Here is a 19,272-nt window from a genome sequence, read left to right as displayed (position 1 = left end):
TCCTTCAAAGAAGTTTCCTAGAGCTTCCATACAACACTTCTACTTACAGCTCTTTGGCCTGACTCTAATAACACAGCCACGCTCAGCTACAGTGGGAACTCAGAAATGTGATTTTATTTTCCATAGTGTGTTCCCAACTGGCCCATTTAGATGGTATTCCTGAGAACAGAGGGAGAATGGGTATTGGCAAATAACTAGCAAGCAGTCATGGGGTTGGTTCCTCCCAATTATCCTTCCCATGACAGAATGAGTGGAATTTCATACTCAGACCATTCAGGGCAAATTCCTTTCCTTCTCCACCCACCCTGCTCTACCTTTTCCTCTACCTTTTAATCCACCAAGAATATTATTCTTATGTATCCACACACACTTCTTCTGCTCAGAGGAGCAAAGAGGGGAGCAATTAGTGAAGGACAGATTACTTTTCCTATTTAAGCTACTGGGTACTACAAATTCAAATAGGAGGATCTGAGCCAAGTCTAATCGTCTGCTTTTGTGTTTGCTATCTAAATTGAGACCACTGTCAGTTTTAATTGAACATAAAATCTCCTGTTTGATCCTAAGCAAGAGAATAGGGTTTTCATTTGCTAGTCAGTGAATTTTGGATTTCTTCCCCAAAGAGGCTAAACTTTAGTGATAATTACAATATTATCTCATTCAAATGAAGGTCTGGAACATTTAATATTCTCGGGGACATAGCGACCTCTGTGGGCAGCAGAACCAGTCATTTAAATATATATTTAAGCTGCAAACATAGCCCTGGTTGTGTAGACTGTTGTTCTCACACTTCACAAAGCACTACAGGTGCCTTTGAAATCATAGCTTTGAAGAACAGAACAAAGCATGAAGAGCCCACGTATCCCCCAGCACACACCCATTCCACCTGTGTTTTATATCTGGGGTTCTATATGAGCTATTGTTTAAAGAAAAATTTTCATGACTTTCAAATATTTGACCTCATTGTTCTCCATCAAATTTTATTTCTTATGGATTTGTTTCTTGTGGACATCGTAGGCTTGAACTTCCCAGGACTTTCAGGAGCTAGTAAAGAAGGGTACAAAGAAGGGATGTACTGGGAAACCTTCCACTCACTTGTCATTGTGACATATTTTTGAAAACTTACGTATTTAGAAATTCTGGCAAGTTTTGCTCCATAAAGCAGAGCTTCTTCCTTGTTATTCCATCTTGCATGAGCTCCATTCCCAAGAGTGTTCCCCTAGCCACATTCCTGGCAGGTGAGCCAATGGGAGGGGTAATGGCAGAAGGATGGGGAAAGGGCAGATAACAGAGCTCTATTTATCTAGATTACTGAAACTGTATGAGTAAGCATTTTTGTCTCCCTGGCAGTCACAATGTATGTGTATAATTGAACTTCTTCTTTTTTTCAGTCATTTACATTTTGCTTTGTAATTCTTAAGACTTTTTTATTGTATGAATGTATCTGTTGCCTGAAATAACTGAATATTTCTCTCTAGGTCAACATACACAGCGGAAACGATGACTGACCAACAAGACCTGGGAAATCTGCATATTACAACTGCACCACAACTTTATTGTTTGCTTCTACTATCAGAATCCTCTCAGCAGTCCCACTTCATCGGTCAAATATTCCATTGGGACAAAAAAGAGCGAAAGCCTATGTAGTCCTTTTGTCGTTGATTATAAAAATCCAATCTTTTCTTCCTGGAAGATCAGCTACTTAAAAAACACATCTCCAAAAGAATAGTTAAGGGTTCTAGTCTAAATAAAATATTCTAAGAATTTATTTCTCTCAGCATCTGTTTCTTCATTTTCCAGCTCATATTTTTTCATGGCAACAAAATAGCGAATGAAAGTTTCCCCCAGGGCCTGTCTCAGACACTGATCTTCCTCCAGTGCTACAAGAGCATCTTCCAGTTTCAAAGGGATCTTGGCAGATTTGGCCTGACAGAAGTCCGTGCTGTCATTGGGACCGGCCAGGACACCATCACTGCTTTGAAGTCCATCCAAGCCCGCAGCAACCGTCGCCGCCAGCACCAGGTATGGATTTGCAGTCGCGGAGCCCAGTTTATTTTCTATCCGGCTGCCTTTCTCACCGTGACACTTGATATTAAAAGCACAGCTGTTGTCATTGTATCCCCATGTCGTAGGCACACTCTCCTTGAGGTGTTTACTCTCCTTGGAATAACGCTTCCGGCAGCTAACAGCAGGAGCCATCAGGCAGCTGAGAGCAGCAGAGTGCTTCAAGAGCCCTGCCAACCATTTTTTCCCAGTGATCGTGAGCTCCTCGACTCCAGAATTGCTGCAAAACGTATTTTTCTTCCCCCCGACATCCCAGAGACTGTGAGACAAAATTCCTGAATTGCAGAATCCGGTCTCGATGAAAAAGCTGGTGATGTAATTATATTTCCTCGCAACTTCTTTGACACCTGTTCTGAGGGTGAATGCATTATCAGCTGCACTGATGCCAAATTCGGGCAAAAAACAGATTTCCATCTGACCGGGCCTGGTAGAGGAGGAAAAACTCTCGACATTGGCTCCAGTGTGATACAAACCATCAACAAGCTCCTGGATGAAAGGCTGGTCATGATTATTTAGCAGTGTTGAAGCAGGGAAAGAGATGGTCTTTGAATTGATAATTTCGGGCACAGCAAAAATGCAAAAATCATAGATGAAGGCGGAGAGCAGGGAAAAGCCAGCGTCCTGCAGCTGGGTCAGCTGCCTTTTGGCGATGTACCGTGGAGAAGTCAAAAGAGGCTCCCCAGTCACAGTGAACGTGTCACATATCACTCTGGCAGTTCTCTCAGCCCATGGCAGAACCCGGAAGGTTGAGAGCTCCGGCATCAGGACGATGTCACTATTAAAACACGTTGCTCTTATGTGATCCACTTCATCGTCCTTAGGATTCGGTATCAGTTCCAGATAACCTCGGGGCATGCAGACGCCATGGATCACTTTTTCCTGAGGAAATTAAAGGTCAGAGCAATCAGGTTTGGACCCTTGAAAGCAAAGGAAAGGGTGGGAGTGGGGAGACACATTGCTCATGAGGAAAAAAAATGTCTTTCACATCCATTGGTTAACATTAGCTTAATATCAAATAAATTCTAAATATTTTATTTTTTTCAGATGTATTTATTTAGGTGAGCCTGGGTGGCTCAGTGGGTTAAACCTCCGCCTTCCGCTCAGGTCATGATCTCAGGGTCCTCGGATCAAGCTGCCTCAGGCTCTCTGCTCAGCAAGGGGCCTGCTTCCCACCCCCCCGCCCCTGTAACCCCCACCCCCTGCCTGCCTCTTTGCCTACTTCTGATCTCTGTCTGTTAAATAAATAAATAGAATCTTAAAAAAAAAAAAAAAAAGATTGTATTTATTTATTTGCGAGAAACAGAGAGACGGTGAGGGCCAGGGCAGACGAATGGGAGAGAGAATTTCCTCAAGCAGACTCCCTGCTGATGGGGAGCCCCCACTCAGACTTGATCCCAGGACTCTGACATCATGACCTGAGCTGAAACCAAGAGTTGCCTGCTTAACCAACTGAGCCACCCAGGGGCCCCCAAATTTAAAATATTTTAAAATAAATCCCGAGTTACTTTTATAAACAACTCTTAATATTTTTAGCCTGGAAGGCTTTATATGTTTTGGGATCTGAAAATAGCAGTCATTAAATAAAAGGTACAATAATAAAAGAAATGTCTTTATAGCAAATGACAAAGGTAAAGCCTTGTGAAATTGTTTGAAATGATCATAACCTAGTTCTTTTTTTTTTTTTTTTTTAAAGATTTTATTTATTTATTTGACAGAGAGAGAGAGAGATCACAAGTAGGCAGAGAGGCAGGCAGAGAGAGAGGGGGAAGCAGGCTCCCTTCCGAGCAGAGAGCCCGATGCAGGTCTCGATCCCAGGACCCTGGGATCATGACCTGAGCTGAAGGCAGAGGCTTTAACCCACTGAGCCACCCAGGCACCCATAACCTAGTTCTTTTTAAAGCACTTTTTATTTTATGGCATAGTTGCTAATATCTCAGCTAAGGTTTTATTTTTGGCTTATTTTGTTGTAATCCCTATAGTTAACTGAAAATCTTCAGTCCTTCCAGGAACTTAACAGTGGTCAGTCCTAGGACACACACAACAGTCATCCTAAGGACTCTGGTCTGTCATCCAGAGGTCCCAGGTCTGCTGACAGCTGCACTCCTCTCTTCATCCACTTACACAACCCACTAAGAATGAATACATAACAGCCTCACAGTCCCTGAAACTTGGCCTGTGAGCGTGGACTTAGATCTCCAAAGCTATAGTTCCAAAACGTGTTATCGCCTTCAAGTCAGCCACAAACTGAGTGTCAACAAGTCTGACTTCTAGGCCTAACTCTTTCATTCATCACTTGAGTGAAGTTACGCAAACCAATGGACCGAGTGAGTCGGCTTCCATGTCTGTGTAACAAACGTGTTAGGCTCGATGGTTGCTAAGGCACTTTCTAGCCATAGACCTCTTGGGGTCAGTGTATTTGGTCATTCATTTAACTTTTGCTATGTGCCAGACAATAGGGACATGATGAGGTTATAAAGTTGAGCAGACACGTTAAAACGGTTTCTAGAAATTATGTCATAGCAACATAACAAAGCTTCATGCGTTGAAGTTTACAGTAATGGTAGGGGAGAAGCTAACTGTAAGGTTTGGGTCCCATTATGTCAGTGCGTATCATGAGGTTAATAACACATGCTAACATTCTATAAGCCAAATTGTTTCTTCTATTACCTCCAGTACCAAAGAGCCTGGCTACCAAAGACAGATGCTAACAGGGACCACGCTACTGGTCCCTCTTCTGCCTTTGACCGTGAGCCCCCGCACTTCCTCACATCTGTACATAGACTTTCAAATGCCATTTGACTTGACTGATCCAAATCTGCTTTTGCCAGTAATAAAGTTGAGAAAGTCAAGCACTATTCAGTGCCTGCTTAATTTTTTCAGTTCCCTCAATGACCTGCACACACACACACACACACACACAGAGACATTGTGGCATTTCAGAATACTTTAGTATGAAATCCTTTCATTTGAATTTTTACTATAAGAAATAATGATATTTCCTTACTTTTCAATTTCTTAGTTTGAAAGTCCATATGTTAGTTCTGTGTATCCCTAAAACAAAGGGTAATGTATTTTATTCAGGAGATTTCCAAGAGTTCCTGCAATTGAAATCTGTGTTTGTATTCACCTGGTTGTGAACAATAGGGAAGAATTTGTTACATTTCATTCCGCTAGGCCTTCACAGATTTAAAGAATAGGAAAAAGTCGCACATTGTTCTTCAAACTATTTAATCTGTATTTTTCTGAGCACTCTTTTTTAACACTGTCATTTTCTTTGTTCTTTTTTGAACATTCTGAATTCAAACGACTCTTTATTAGTAGTGGGCGATATATAAATATACATAAACATGTCTTGCTCATGACAACTAATGAAGTTATCTTCACAAGTATTTATAAATACAAAGTATTGGGACAACTTCACACTCTAATATAGATCACCAGGGATTCAATAAAAACTCTAGCATAATAGCTCAAATCTCTACAATAACTGAAATTTGGATCACAGTAAAGGCCACCAAAGAATTGGTTATAAATTCTGCTGCAATACATCATATTTTGATTAGATCAAAGATAGAAAGAATCTACATTATCTGCATATAATTTAAATAAAACTAGTCTTTTGCTAGAACAGAGACAGTTGGTTGTAAGGTTTAATCAGCTAATGTTTGTAAGGCATTTAGCACAGTGCCAGGCATATGATAAGTTTTCTTTAAAAAGTAGATACCATCTGGGGTGCCTGGGTGGCTCACTGGGTTAAGCCTCTGCCTTCAGCTCAGGTCATGATCTCAGGGTCCTGGGATAGAGCCCCGCATCAGGCTCTCTGCTCAGCAGGAAGCCTGCTTCCTCCCTCTCTCTCTGCCTGCCTTTCTGCCCACTTGTGATCTCTCTCTCTGTTAAATAAATAAATTTTTTAAAAAAAGGAAAAGGAAAAGAAGGAGGAGGAGGAGAAGGGAAAGGAGGAGTATTGTAACTGGAAGTGAAGAATCAGAGGTGGACATCCCAACTCTGCCTGTAATTGCCTGTGTAGTTTGAGAACACTTTCCTTAACTTTTCTGGGCCTCCCTTCATTCATGTATAAATGAAGAAGATGGGTTATATTACCTCCTGTATTTCCCTGCATGGTCTAACAATAATTTTTAAATTGACATTTTATTTTCCACAAATAGAAAAAGGTTCAAAAATTACTTTAGAAAGATTGAAATTACTTTCACTATGTTATAGGCTAATTCAAATCATGGATCCACTCTTCGTTTAATGAGTTCCCCATACAGAATTGTATTTATATCAGACTCATGTTGTTCATATTGTTTTGCACAGTTGAACTTATTTTTTATGTCCATTTGCAATGAATTTCACAAAATGAATAATTTAATTTTTAATTACAATTACTCATGATGTAAATATTCACTATTACCTATACCTTCACAAGTTCCAAAATGAATTCAAAGTGCTTTGTTAAAAAATAAATAGACACTCTATAATCATTAAATAAGAATAAAATAATGACTAGGTAATAAAAGGAGAAAATGAGTTTGTATTTGCAAATTAAGACAAAAAATAAATACAGCGAATGAGAAGAAGTATGATAAGTTATATTAAAATTCTTATGATAGACAAACTTTTTCCCTGCACAAACTCCAGAAGAAAAAAATTGATTCTAATACATTGGACATTGAATGAGATAATGGAAAGTATTTTCAATAGTATTTTTAAAAAGAATTGCAGACATTTTCTTTTTATGCCAATTTTATCAATCCCCAGCAAGTGGAGGGAGCATATTAAATTATATTTTCATAAAAGAGTTTCTTTGAGGAACTAGAATAATACTCTAAATATGTAGCTTTGAGATGCCATTAGTGGAATAAATGATTAGGATTTGACAAAAACTGAATAGCAAGCAGTTTTATATTGAGGTCTCTGGCAAGTGCCTGAGCTGTCAGTTGTGTTTTCTTATTGATTGAAAGAAATTCATATAAATTAGATTTTCGGCCTGTTCACAGGAAATTTCACATTTTCTTGTCAAAATTAACCAACATGTATTCTTGCATGGATGAAGAGAAAATAATGTCTGCAAGCAGGTCTAAAGGATTTCTTAAGAGACACATTTGGGGGTCCATTTCCTTTTTTTTTTTTTTCATTATTATTATTAAGTAGAGTTGACATAAATATTTTATCAGTTTCAGTTGTACACCACAGTGATTCGACCATTGTACACGTTATACTGTGCTCACCAAGATAAGTGTAGCCAACGTCTATCACCATACAATGTTACTACAATATTATTGGTTCTATTCCCTTTGCTGTACTCTTCATCCTTGTGACTTAATTCTAACTGGAAGTTTTGTACCTTTTAATTGCCTTCACCCATTCTGGAAACAATCAGTTTGTTCCCTGCATTCATGAGTCTGTTTCAGTTTGTTTGTTCATTTGTTTTGTTTTGTTTTTTTAGGTTCCACATGTAAGTGAAATCATATAGTATATGTCTTTCTTTGCCTGACTTACTTCACTTAACCTAACACCCTCTAGCTCCATCCATGTTGTCACAAATGGCAAGATCTCATCCTTTTTATGGCTGAGAAATTTTCCATTGCATATATACACCACGTCTTCTTTATCTACTCACTTATCAATGGGCATTTGGGCTGCTTCCATATCTTAGCTATTATAAATAATGCTGCAATAAATATAGGGGTACATATATCTTTCTAAATTGGTGTTTTCATTTTTGCAGAGTAAATACTCAGTAATAGAATTAATGGATGGTATAGTATTTCTACTTATAATTTTTTGAGGAACCCTCATCCTGTGATTTTCCATAGTGTTTCCACCAATTTACATTCCCATCAATAGTACACAAGGGTTTCCTTTTCTCCACATCCTTGCTAACACTTGCTATTTCTTGTCTTTTTGATACCAGCCATTCTGACTAGTGTGAGGTAATATCTCATTGTCATTTTAATTTGCATTTCTCTGATGATAAGTGAAGTTGAGCATTTTAAAAAAACAAATTTGAACCTGTTAGAATTCTTTTAAAAAGTATTTTTGAAGGTGCCCACTTTTTCTCAACATAAAACAAATGAGAAAATTACAATTTTATATTAAAGTGATAAAAATAATCTATACCTTAGAAATAAAGTTAGAGGTGGCTCAACTTTTGTACTTTCATATATAATACTGACTGATGTCCCTTCCTTCTAAGAAATGTTTCAGTGACACAATAAATCGGTCATTAAAACAAATACATGACATAAACTGAAAAAAAATTTCAGAAAGTCTCAAAACATATCCAAAAATACAATATTTTCAAGAATTTAATGGTATTTATTAAGTCATCCAACAATAGGGTATTTTCTTATCAGAATTAGAAGCTGAAAGGGATATGTTTTTTATCTAGCAAATTCTTTCTATTTAATCTTTTTTTTTTTTTTTTTTTCATTTTATATCTGCTCTTGGGTCTTCTGTTGCAATTTTCTCATGTCAACCCAAATATAATCTCCATAATTACAATAAGAGAGAAAAGATAATTCTATGGAGGGAAATTATTCAAGGCAGAAAGACTAAAATTACCAGTCTTAATTAGTTTTATATTTCTATTGGGTAAAGGAATTGCTATTTGGGCCTTGAAAGTGTATGTTCAGCCCCTTAGGGAGCAGTAATGTGTTTGGGGAGGGACAAGGGAAAAAAACAAAATAAATTACTGGTTTTCAGCTTTAATTACTGTATGGATTACAGGAAAATAAAGAAGAGTAGGAAGGACCATTTGCTTGCTCATGGTCATGAAATTACATTCACTCATAACTCTACCTGTAAAACTCACTTGGAAAAATTGTGCAGGGATACTCTTAGATCTGGACACACCATGGAGGTCTGTTGCTTCAAATCGCACAAACTGAAGGTGATTTTTGACCATCTCTTGTTTAATGTGCTTCATTCTAGAGGAGAGATGAGGTGTGGTCGGAATTTGAGTGCCGTCCCTGGTGTTATCTGTAGGATAGAAGATGGCCCTAAGTCATTAGATCATGATGAATGGAAAAGCAAGAGGAGACTACAGAGAGTGACTTTGTCATCATGATTGTTAACAAAATCATCATATACTCTTGTCATTGATTTACAGGTAGAGATCTTACCTTTCTTACCCTGCCTTTACCATAGTCCCAAGAACAAAGTCTCTAAACAGCCTAAGCGATTATTTATAAAGCACTTGGGGTTAAGCAAAAATTAACATTATTTGAATAAGCATAGAGCAATATCATATGCAAATACTTACTGAAAATGCCTTTGCTTATGGAAAGTAGGATACATTTGCATAACGTGACAGCTTAGGCACCATACAAGTCTGTGTACAGATAACTATCCCTGAAAAGACTGAGCTTCTCGCACTAACTGGTACTACTTAAAGGTTCCTGTATGATTAAAGGCAAAATTGTTGGGTTTTGTTTACCTTGTGCAGATTTGCATTTTTTTTGTTTTTGTTTTGTTTGCCAAAAGGGATTTATGACATCTGAATCTAAGACATCTACATGTCTCTGTCAAATTTAAACTTAAAAATCAGTATAAATGAGCAAACGAAATTGTTTTTCAAGGATGAGACTGTAAGAGATGAAAAATCTAGACTGAAAACCAGAAACCTAAATATATATGTATTTAAGATAGACTGTAAATTCTAAAACTTCAGAGCTGGAAGAGAGTTTGGCAATAAATCACCTAAGCTAACAAATTTGCTAGCTTGCAAGCAAATTGCACCCAGAGAGGTGCAGTGAGGTAGTCCAAATCATTCTCAGTTCATTGTCAAAAATTGAAGCTACAAACCAAACCTCTTAACTCCCAGTGGGTGGCTCATTACCAGGAAATGAATGAATACATCCAAAGCATTTAAAAGGTCAGGCATGCAGTACACACCACAAATGTTAGCTACCATCCAAATGTTCAGAAGAGGTAGCAGCAGACTGTAGAGATTCAGCATAAACACCAAAGCCATCTGCCTCCCTCAGAATCCTGCCTGTGCCCTAGACACTTCCTTACTTCTCTGAGCCTGGGTTTTCTCATTGATACAATATTATCCACTTTATAGGCTTGTTGTGATGATTAAACAAGTTATTTAACAGTTCCTGGCAGACATTAAGCACCATATAAGTGCTTCTTAAATACGTAAAGTGAACACAATTACTCTAGCCTTGGTAATGGTACCATGATCATGCCTAAATCTGAATATGCATCAATCTGTCACATTACTGATGCTGAGCACCTATAATTTTAAAGTGATACCTGAATATCCTTTTCTGAGATATAATTGGCTTTAAAAATAAACATAAAGATTGACAGTTTAAAAACAGAGATTAAGTAGATTTTAAGTACATGAAGCATGAGGAAAACGAATTACTGGTTCCACCTATACAAATATATTAGAGATAATGTCCTGTCACTGATACATTTGGCTACTCTGAGACTCCTGAGGCTTTATAACTACCTTCCATTTAACACAAACAATTAAGCTGTAGCAATTTCAATGTTTCATGCTAAATTAGCAGTTGCTGTCTTCCCAACCTATCCTGAAGTATTGGGTGTTCTGCCGAAGTTGAACAATTCTCTTTAAAGAAAATACAATTTATAAGCATTTTAAAATATGAAAAATTTCAGACAAGCAGTATTCTAAAAATAATAAGGAATTATATACAAGCTATAACTATTTTAACAACATAAAAAAAATCAGTAAGCGTCTCCTACTAAAGGAACAAAGACATTTTATTGGCTCACTAGTAATAGGATCACAGACAATCTCATTAGTTCTTTGTTTTATCTGTATCTTCTAATGTTTCTACAATAAATATGCATTCTTTTAAAATAAGGAAAATATGCGTCCATTCAAGATGGGTTGTTTAGTTACCATGTACTATTTATATCGGACATGTATCTAGGAAGAAGCCAGAAAAAGCCCTGCCCTCATAGAGCTTTATATTATTGAATGGGAGAGCTATAGACAATACATACACCATCAAATGCAAAGGCGGTATATTTTGTCATTGTTAAAAGTGCTGAAAATAAATAAATACAATCATCTGGAGTATTGATTCTATGAGACTTAATCACAATATAAACAGGTCTAACCTCTGATTCACTTGAAGATTGTCAAATTGCACTATAGCTGGACAGTAAGTACGTGAATTAGTTTGCTAGGGCTGCCATAATTAAATACCACAGACAGGGTGACTTAAACAGAAATTTATCTTCTTACAGTTCCAGAGGGTAGAAGTCAAAGGTCCAAGTGTCAACTATTGGTTTCTTCTGAGAGTTTCTCTCATTGGCTAGTAAATTGCTTTCTTCTTCACGTGATCTTCCCTCTGTGCGTGTTCTAATCTTCTCTTCATATAAGAATACCAGTCATGCTGGATTTGGGCCCATGCTATAGACCTCATTTAACATTAATTACTTCTTTTAAAACTCTAACTCCATATACAAACACCATGTGAGGCATGAGGGGATAAGACTCCAAACACCTATGAATTTAGGGGAGACACAATTCAACCCATAATAATATATCATCCCATTTCCATTTTCTTCAGAGTTCTCATCACCACCCACCATATTGTAAAATCATGTGCTTATTTTCTGTCCTTCCCCACTCGCATATCAATTCAAGGATGTCAGGAGAAAAGGGGCTCAAGTTTACTCGCTGCTATATCCCTAGTACCTGCAGCCATACAGACATATCATAGATGCTCAATGACTATTCCTTTAATAAGGGGGTGTGTGGGTAAATTAATTAATTAATATACCCTGGGTGATTTGACCTTGTCTAATTAACAAGTGGAATTGGTATCACATATTTCAGTGAGTATATTAAGTACCATCTCATTCATTTGAAAGTTTAATTCTTTCACCAAATATGAGAACTCTATCCAATCTAATTTCATTTTCAAGGAATCAACTAATCTTACTGAATCGTTGTCTGAATTTCTTTTCTTCAAATAAATCATACTTGTTAGTTACAATTAAACCTTTTGGCCAGACCTTCCCAGATGCACATGATGAATAGCGAGCGGGCAGATAATTGCTAGTTCAGGGACTCATTTGTTTTTCTTACAGTATGGTTCCTGGGAGGTGTTCTCCTTTCCCATCCCCTCAGAGAACCAATAAATTAAATCAATCTGTTTTTACAGAGAAAATTTTCCTACGGTGAGTGTTTACAGGGAAAAAAATAAGAAAACACTAACAAAAAAAAGTTAAAAGTTAAAATAAAACCTCAAAGCTCTATAGCAATTAGAAGGCCTTGGAGAAATGTTGTTTGTGTTCAAGCGACAATAGGACCTATTTCAGTCATAGAGAACAAGCCATGGTCACTTATAAAAGGCAGATTAAATAAGCATTTGAGCTTTCAGAAATACCAACTCAAAAAGAGAAAAGTGCATTCAAGAATGTACTCTGCAATACACTGAGTTTATGGAATGCCTGGGATGATCCGCCAAACTCCTTTCCCAGAGCCTGCCTTCCTTCATCCACGTGGCTAGTCTGAGAGACACCCTCTCAGAGTAAGTGTGACCCCAGTCTCCAGCCATATCATGTTAGCCCAGGTGGCAGAATAACCAAGTAAAAGCAGTAACAAAAACAAAAACAATAAAAAAGTGGGGAGGGGGAGCTTTTCTTTGAAAAAAAAATTTTTTTTAAAGCAAAGTGGTATCACAGAGAAGAAAACACAATGTCAAAATTTTAACACTGATTGAGGAGTATATTTTCATATTTATCTTTAAATTCTGTATTGGTGATTTTTTTGAAGCTATCAACTTGTTGGTGCTTTGGGCCTGTAAAAAGCTTAAGCTAGCCTGGGGCCAAAGGAGGGAACTTCTGAACGAACCAAATCAGGTTAATAATGATACCCATTATCTTAGTCACAGTCTGTTGGTGCAAAGAGAGCTCACCACATGAGTTCGTTCTTCAGATTCTTTTGATATAAGACTAAGAAATGGTCAATTTCATCTATTTTATGGCTGAGTCTATATAAAACAAGGCAGAACCCATAATAATATATCATCCCATTTCCATTTTCTTCAGAGTTCTCATCACCACCCACCATATTGTAAAATCGTGTGCTTATTTTCTGTCCTTTCTGTCTATATAAAACAAATGGCAGAAGAACCAAGCGGTCTGGAGATACTTTCTTACTAGTTGTCCCAGTGTTTGAAACCATTTTTAATAGTCAATGCCTATATATCTGAAAATTTTGTACAAAAATCTTGAGTTCAAGCTTCTCTTAAAGAAACTAAATTTGGTAACACTGGGTGGTTATTTCTCCATAGTGACCACTGGCTAGAGGTCTGAGGTGGCCTGAAATGGGGCATGTCTCCTTTAATCCACAGATTGGCAAACATTTTCTCTAAAGGGCCAGATAATAAATATTTGCACTTTTGTAAGCCATTTCGTATCTGTTGCAACTTCTCAACTGTGCCATTGTAACACGAAAGCAGTCATAGACAATACATAAACTTTATTTACCAAAAACAGCCAGCAGACTGAATCTGGCCTGTGGGCCAGTTGTCAACCTCTGCAATAGTTTCTCACAAGCCAGCCCCATTGACTGGTTCCTTCCACTAGCCATCTCAGTCATTTGCATTATTTACCTGGCCCCTGTGGTATTTGGATTGGTAGCGTCTGATGCTAGGCTATCAGTGCTCATCTTCATTTCATGGAGAATTTCACAAAGCCAACGTACACAGAAGCGCACAGATGAGAGACGCTGTGGTAGGCAGAACAGCCCACAAAGATGTTCACATCCTAAACCCTGAAACCTGTAGAATATGTCAAACTGCAGGCCCTAAGGGACTTTGCAAATGCAAATAAGGCTATAACCCTTAAAATAGGGGTATTGTCTTGGATTATCCAGAGTTCTTAAAAGCAGCAAACTTTCTCCAGCTATAGGCAGAAGAGAGGTATGAAAGGAGGAGAATTTCAAGAGGTTCCAAACATTAAGTATTTGAGGGATTGTCTTGGTCCTGAGACACCAGACCAGAGCAAGGTTTCCAGGAGCTAAGGGCCACCCCAGTGGACAGTCAGCAATCCTACAACCCCAACGAACTGGATTCTCCCAACAATCTGAGCACTCCCTAGAGTCTCTGGATAAGAACCCAGATGGCCAATACCTTGACTTCAACCTTGCAAAATCTGAATCACAGAAATCAGCTGAGACATCCCAGTTGACATATGGAATCCTGACAGCATTCACCTCCCAGGCTCTAGTTCCTCCTTAAGCCCTATGTGTCATAAAGAAGTTAACCTTGCCAAAGGAGACCTCTTTACCCTTGGCTCCTGGAAGATAATCTGGAATGTCCTGCCTGACTTGAGAGTCTTAGTTTACCTGGGGCTTCTGGGTCACACTAGAAAATCTAATAATGTTATTTATTCTGGGAGCTTTGAGTCATGTGATATCAGCTTGACTCCCAGGGAAGCCAGAGACTGAGGTCAGCCACATTAAACCCCACTATGGAGTCCTCCCCCCAAAAAAACACTCTGGACACCAAGACTCAGGCAAGCATCCCATGCTTGTCAATACTCCACATATATTGTCACATATCATTGCCAAAAGAGTGGTGCTGTCCATGACACCACTGGGAGAAGACAAATGGAAGCTCTATGCTTAGAACTTTCCTATACTCTCCCTGCTGGGTCTCTTCCCTTGGCTGATTTTCATCTGTATTCTTTCACTGTAATAAACCATAACCTTGAGTATAAGACCTTACACTGACTTCTGTGAGTCCTTATAGCAAATTATCAAAACTAGGGATAGTGTTGGGGAGTTCCCTAACTTGCAATTGGTGTCACTAGTGAGGGTAGCCTGGCGGACACTGTCCTTCTAAGTTCACATGCTGCTATATTTCTGTCTTTCCAAACCTTGTTTATTCAACCCTTTCATGATGGATTCCCTTATGGAATAAGTACCTCATTTTAACTAGTTTCACTCAACTTGGATCCCAGAGATTTTTGGCCAATACACTGATAGGCCAAAATCGTATTACTGTTAATAAGCCAGAAACTTAGAATAACAAAATTTCACTTTTAGAAAAGACTAGAAAGATCATCCATTGCAACCCTTCCATTTTCTAGATGAGCAGCCTAGTAGTTAAAGAAAACTATAGAGCCCTTTATTAACAATAGGTGTATAAATTCTTCTGACTCCCAGATGACCATTGCTCAATCCATGCCACATTAACATTAATTTAAATACAAATTTGGGATTAGTGGCTAGAATCTCATGTCAGTTTGTTTCTGCGCCCTTACCGGTATGGTTGGAGTTTGTGTTAAATTCACGACAAGGAGCACTGGCTGAAGTTTTGAGGGGTGATGGTTTTATCCCTGTTGTCTGATTCTCGGAGTCCTTGTCATCTTGTGGCAGATAGGAGTCTGCGGAGCCAGCTCCCACAACTGGTTTGCTCACATCCTCCAACTTGTGGCACACCATTTGGTTTCTGATCCTTTCTTTAATAAAGAATGGAAAAATGTTAAAACACACTGCCTTTGTTTTCAACTGTCTTTTAACATGAGAAAATAATTTATTCCTGGGCAGTGACATACCAAACGAAGGGCAGTGGGAATGACCTGCACTGGTCGTGGGCCATAAAGTGGTGTGTTGTCTGTAGAAAATTTAAACTCTGGTTGCTTTTTACCATTACCATGCACTGACCATTCCTATTACCCTTGCCTTGGAACACCACTGTTCCTGGATTAAGTCTCTTGTTGTTTGATTATCTCCTAGTTTCAGCACTGTTTCAGAATCTATTGAGTTTAGTTGGAAATCCAACATGTGATATGAAAACTTGTTCCACATCTTTACTATGGTCTCCCAAATCCTTAGTAATGATCTTTACACTCAGTCTTGGAGCAGAAATATGCTTCTCTTCTTCAATATATGTTCCTTCTGTTGTGTTCTTTCTTTTTTTTTTCCCCCTCACCGCCATCCTACTTCTGCTCCCTTTCAATTCTGAATATTTTGATTGGTTAATTTTATATATTTATGTTATACCTTGACATTTGCTATCTTTTATGCTGTCTATGTAAAAATAAATTTTAGATCTTTGTTTTTGCTTCTCCTTTTGATGAAAAGAAAATGTTTTATGAAAAGGAGAACAAAATAGAGATTGTTATTGGCATCATATTCCTGAGAGATCATAATAGCTAAGATACCTTTTGAGTTGGATATATCCATTTCTCCTATTTCAGTTGAGAAAACATGTTTTGTGACTTTCTTTCTTGTTCTTCTTAATTTACTCATCCTGCTGGCTTCAGTCTCATTACTTTCATCTCTCGTATCCTGTAATAATTCATAGACAAAAAGGCAAATAACAGATCTTGCATGCAACTAAATTTGCATGTCAAGAAAGTATGACAATTGGAGAACTAAGTTTTCAAGTGCATATAAAAGACTTTGATAATGAGGTAAATTTTGTCACCTCCATGTGCTCTTGAATAATTCAAAATTAAGAAGCCCAATATTCTGCTTATAGTCAGGATATTCTGCATTCCTTTTATATATGGCATAGTAGTGTCATTAAATAAATTAAGATCTTGTCCAATAAGTGAAGATTTCTATTCTTTTTTTTTTTTTTTACTCTGGGATATTTTATATTTTCAATTCCTAAAAATATTTTACCAAATCCATTTCAGCTGCAAAGTCCTTTTTTTATGAGTTCCATCTTTTTTAGAATCTCTAACCTTTTGATCAAAAGCACAAGTACCTGAAGAATCCAATTTTATTCTTTTTTCTTACCCCATCCTTATTACATCAATATTTACTTTACTTCAAAAAGCAGTTGCATTCATAAAATACTATTTTGCATACATAAAACAAGTGTTATACTCAGACAGCTTTATAGCCTAGGAAAATCTAAAAGATATTTTAAAACAAAACAATCTAACTTTTACAATCTAGTTCTAATCCTTGACAGAATTCCTTGGTAGACGGACCTGTCAAGGACTATTCCCAGCAAGGAGCATGGGCAGTGAAGCGGGAGCGGAGAGTGAAGAGCAGAGACATCTCTGCACCAACAGTGGGCAGAATCACCCCTGACGTCCCAGAACACAAAAGCTAACACTGAAAAACAAATAAGAATAAGAAAAGCTGACATTGGTATTTTTATGTTTTTTTACAAACTCTCATTGTAGTTTGAAGACAGCGGAAGAAAGGGGCAGGGGCAGGGTCAAAACTATAGTCTAAAATGTTCTGAGCTATTATCTTTTTGAAGAGCAGATTCTGAAAGACTCCATATCTTGGAGCAACTTCTAAATACGTGTCCAGAGTGGTTTCTGGGGAACAGCTGTACTCATTTGTCAATACCAATTCAGCCTCCGAAAGCTAAAAGGAGAAAAAAAATAATTTAACTGGTATTTATGTGTAATTAGGACACTTTGTTATTATTGTTACTGTGCTTAAAAAGATATATTTCATAGGACAAAATCTTTTTTGTCACTTTAAAATCTCACATCTTAGAAAATTGAGGTCCTTTTTACTCCAAATAATTTTATATTTGGATGATGTGATACTTATTGTGAGATATAGTAGTTTATTTTTATCAAGCAGTTTATTATTCTATTTAAATTTTTTCCAGGGGCGCCTGGGTGGCTCAGTGAGTTAAGCCTCTGCCTTCAGCTCAGGTCATGGTCTCAGGGTCCTGGGATCAAGCCCTACCTCAGGCTCTCTGCTCAGTAGGGAGCCTGCTTCCCTCTCTCTCTCTCTGCCTGCCTCTCTGCCTATTTGTGATCTCTCTCACCCTGTGTGTCAAATAAATAAATAAAATCTTTTTAAAAAAACAAATATTTTTCCAATACACTTCTGATAGAGTTCTGAAAGTGATTTGCTTGCCTATTGTACATAGTCACCATTTCTAAAATGACATTGCCAGAAATACACATTAAGTAATTGCATTTTTTGTGTCTTTACCAATACTCTAACTTTATTAAGAAGTCTTGCTTAAGGGTGCCTGGGTGGCGCAGTTAGTTAAGATTCTGACTCTTGGTTTTGGCTTGGGTCTCATGGGTCCTGAGACCGAGCTCAGCATTGGGCTCAGCAGGGAGTCTGCTTGAAGATTCTCTCCCTCTAGTCTCCCCACCTCTTGCACACACACTTGTGCTCCCTCATTCTTTCTCAAAACAAAAACAAAAACAAAAACAAATAAGTCTTTAAAAAGAAGAAGAAAAAGAAGAAGAAGAAGAAGAAGTCATCTTATTTGGAAATGAAATACTTGGTCAGGTATATAAAAATGAAAGGAAATTGAACAGACTAACATTTGTGTTTGTTTTACCTGTTGGGGATCCTCTCACATACAAATTAAAGGAATCAAATGAAACAGACTTTAAGATTTCTCTCAGCTTTAAACTCTAACCTGTAATTCAATAACAATGTGCTAAAACTGAGCACTTTGTCAGGCACATTTTTCAGCATAACCCTAAATAGAATCTCTGTTTTACAAATGAGAAAAGTGAGACCCAGAATGACTTGTCCAAGGCCACAAGAATGAACGAGAGATGCAGTTTACAAACAGGTCTTCCAGTTTCGAAATGCCATTCCACTTCCTAAATGCCATAGATTCGAGTTTACAGGAAGTTCATTTTAATAACATTCACCTGCTTTCATATAAACCAGATCAAAAGGGAAAGTTTAAGAAAAAAACAAAGACAATTCAAATTCACCTAGTTACTAACCTGAGATTTTCATCAATAAAAGCCCAAGAACTAAGTCATAATATATGCTTCTGACTCTGTAATAGATGTTCCAAAGAATTTTTTTTTTCAAATGAAGAATACATTTAGCTCAGTCCTTTGAATTTTTTTTATATACAAGGATGATCAAAGTATAGACACAGTTCTAACAGCTGAACCTAATTTATTGTATCCCTGGGTTACCCTGCCCCCAGTAGAATGTTTTCATTCTCCTAAATCTCTCAGTTATATTTGGTTACAATATGATAATGTTTCAGTAAAAAAACCTACTAGCCAAGATTCACGAAGTTTGGGTTCTGACTTTTCCACTAAGTAGCAAGTACTTCTGGAGCCTTGTTCTTTTTATCTGTAGACACTGCTATAAATATAAATATACCCAGCAAATATATTCACATTTTATAAGTATTTTCATTACCAGGCAATACTTTATATTTCATTTAATATAACAACATCAATAGAACATTTATAATTACCTACATTTTGCCAAAGCAGATGTTGGTCCACAGAGGT

The 19,272-nt window shown here is 37.5% G+C and overlaps 1 protein-coding gene across 1 annotated transcript in view; it reads right to left on the bottom strand.

Moving 5' to 3' along the window:
* Positions 1 to 1,518: 1,518 nt before the first annotated feature.
* Positions 1,519 to 19,272, bottom strand: part of LOC111152296 (lengsin, lens protein with glutamine synthetase domain) — a 28,541-nt gene continuing 10,787 nt past the window's right edge. The window contains exons 2-5 of the mRNA XM_022510775.1: positions 16,231 to 16,357; positions 15,328 to 15,525; positions 8,879 to 9,045; positions 1,519 to 2,940 (exon numbers count right to left, since the gene is read on the bottom strand). Coding sequence (XP_022366483.1) covers positions 1,741 to 2,940; positions 8,879 to 9,045; positions 15,328 to 15,525; positions 16,231 to 16,357 — 1,692 coding nt within the window. The 3' untranslated portion in view covers positions 1,519 to 1,740. The remainder of the gene's footprint in view (positions 2,941 to 8,878; positions 9,046 to 15,327; positions 15,526 to 16,230; positions 16,358 to 19,272) is intronic.

Source organism: Enhydra lutris, unplaced genomic scaffold (genome assembly GCF_002288905.1).
Source record: "Enhydra lutris kenyoni isolate GAN:26980312 unplaced genomic scaffold, ASM228890v2 scaffoldscaffold28, whole genome shotgun sequence".
Taxonomy (NCBI): domain Eukaryota; kingdom Metazoa; phylum Chordata; class Mammalia; order Carnivora; family Mustelidae; genus Enhydra; species Enhydra lutris.
Note: the sequence above shows the minus strand (reverse complement) of the source record. Positions and strands in the feature narration are given on the sequence as shown.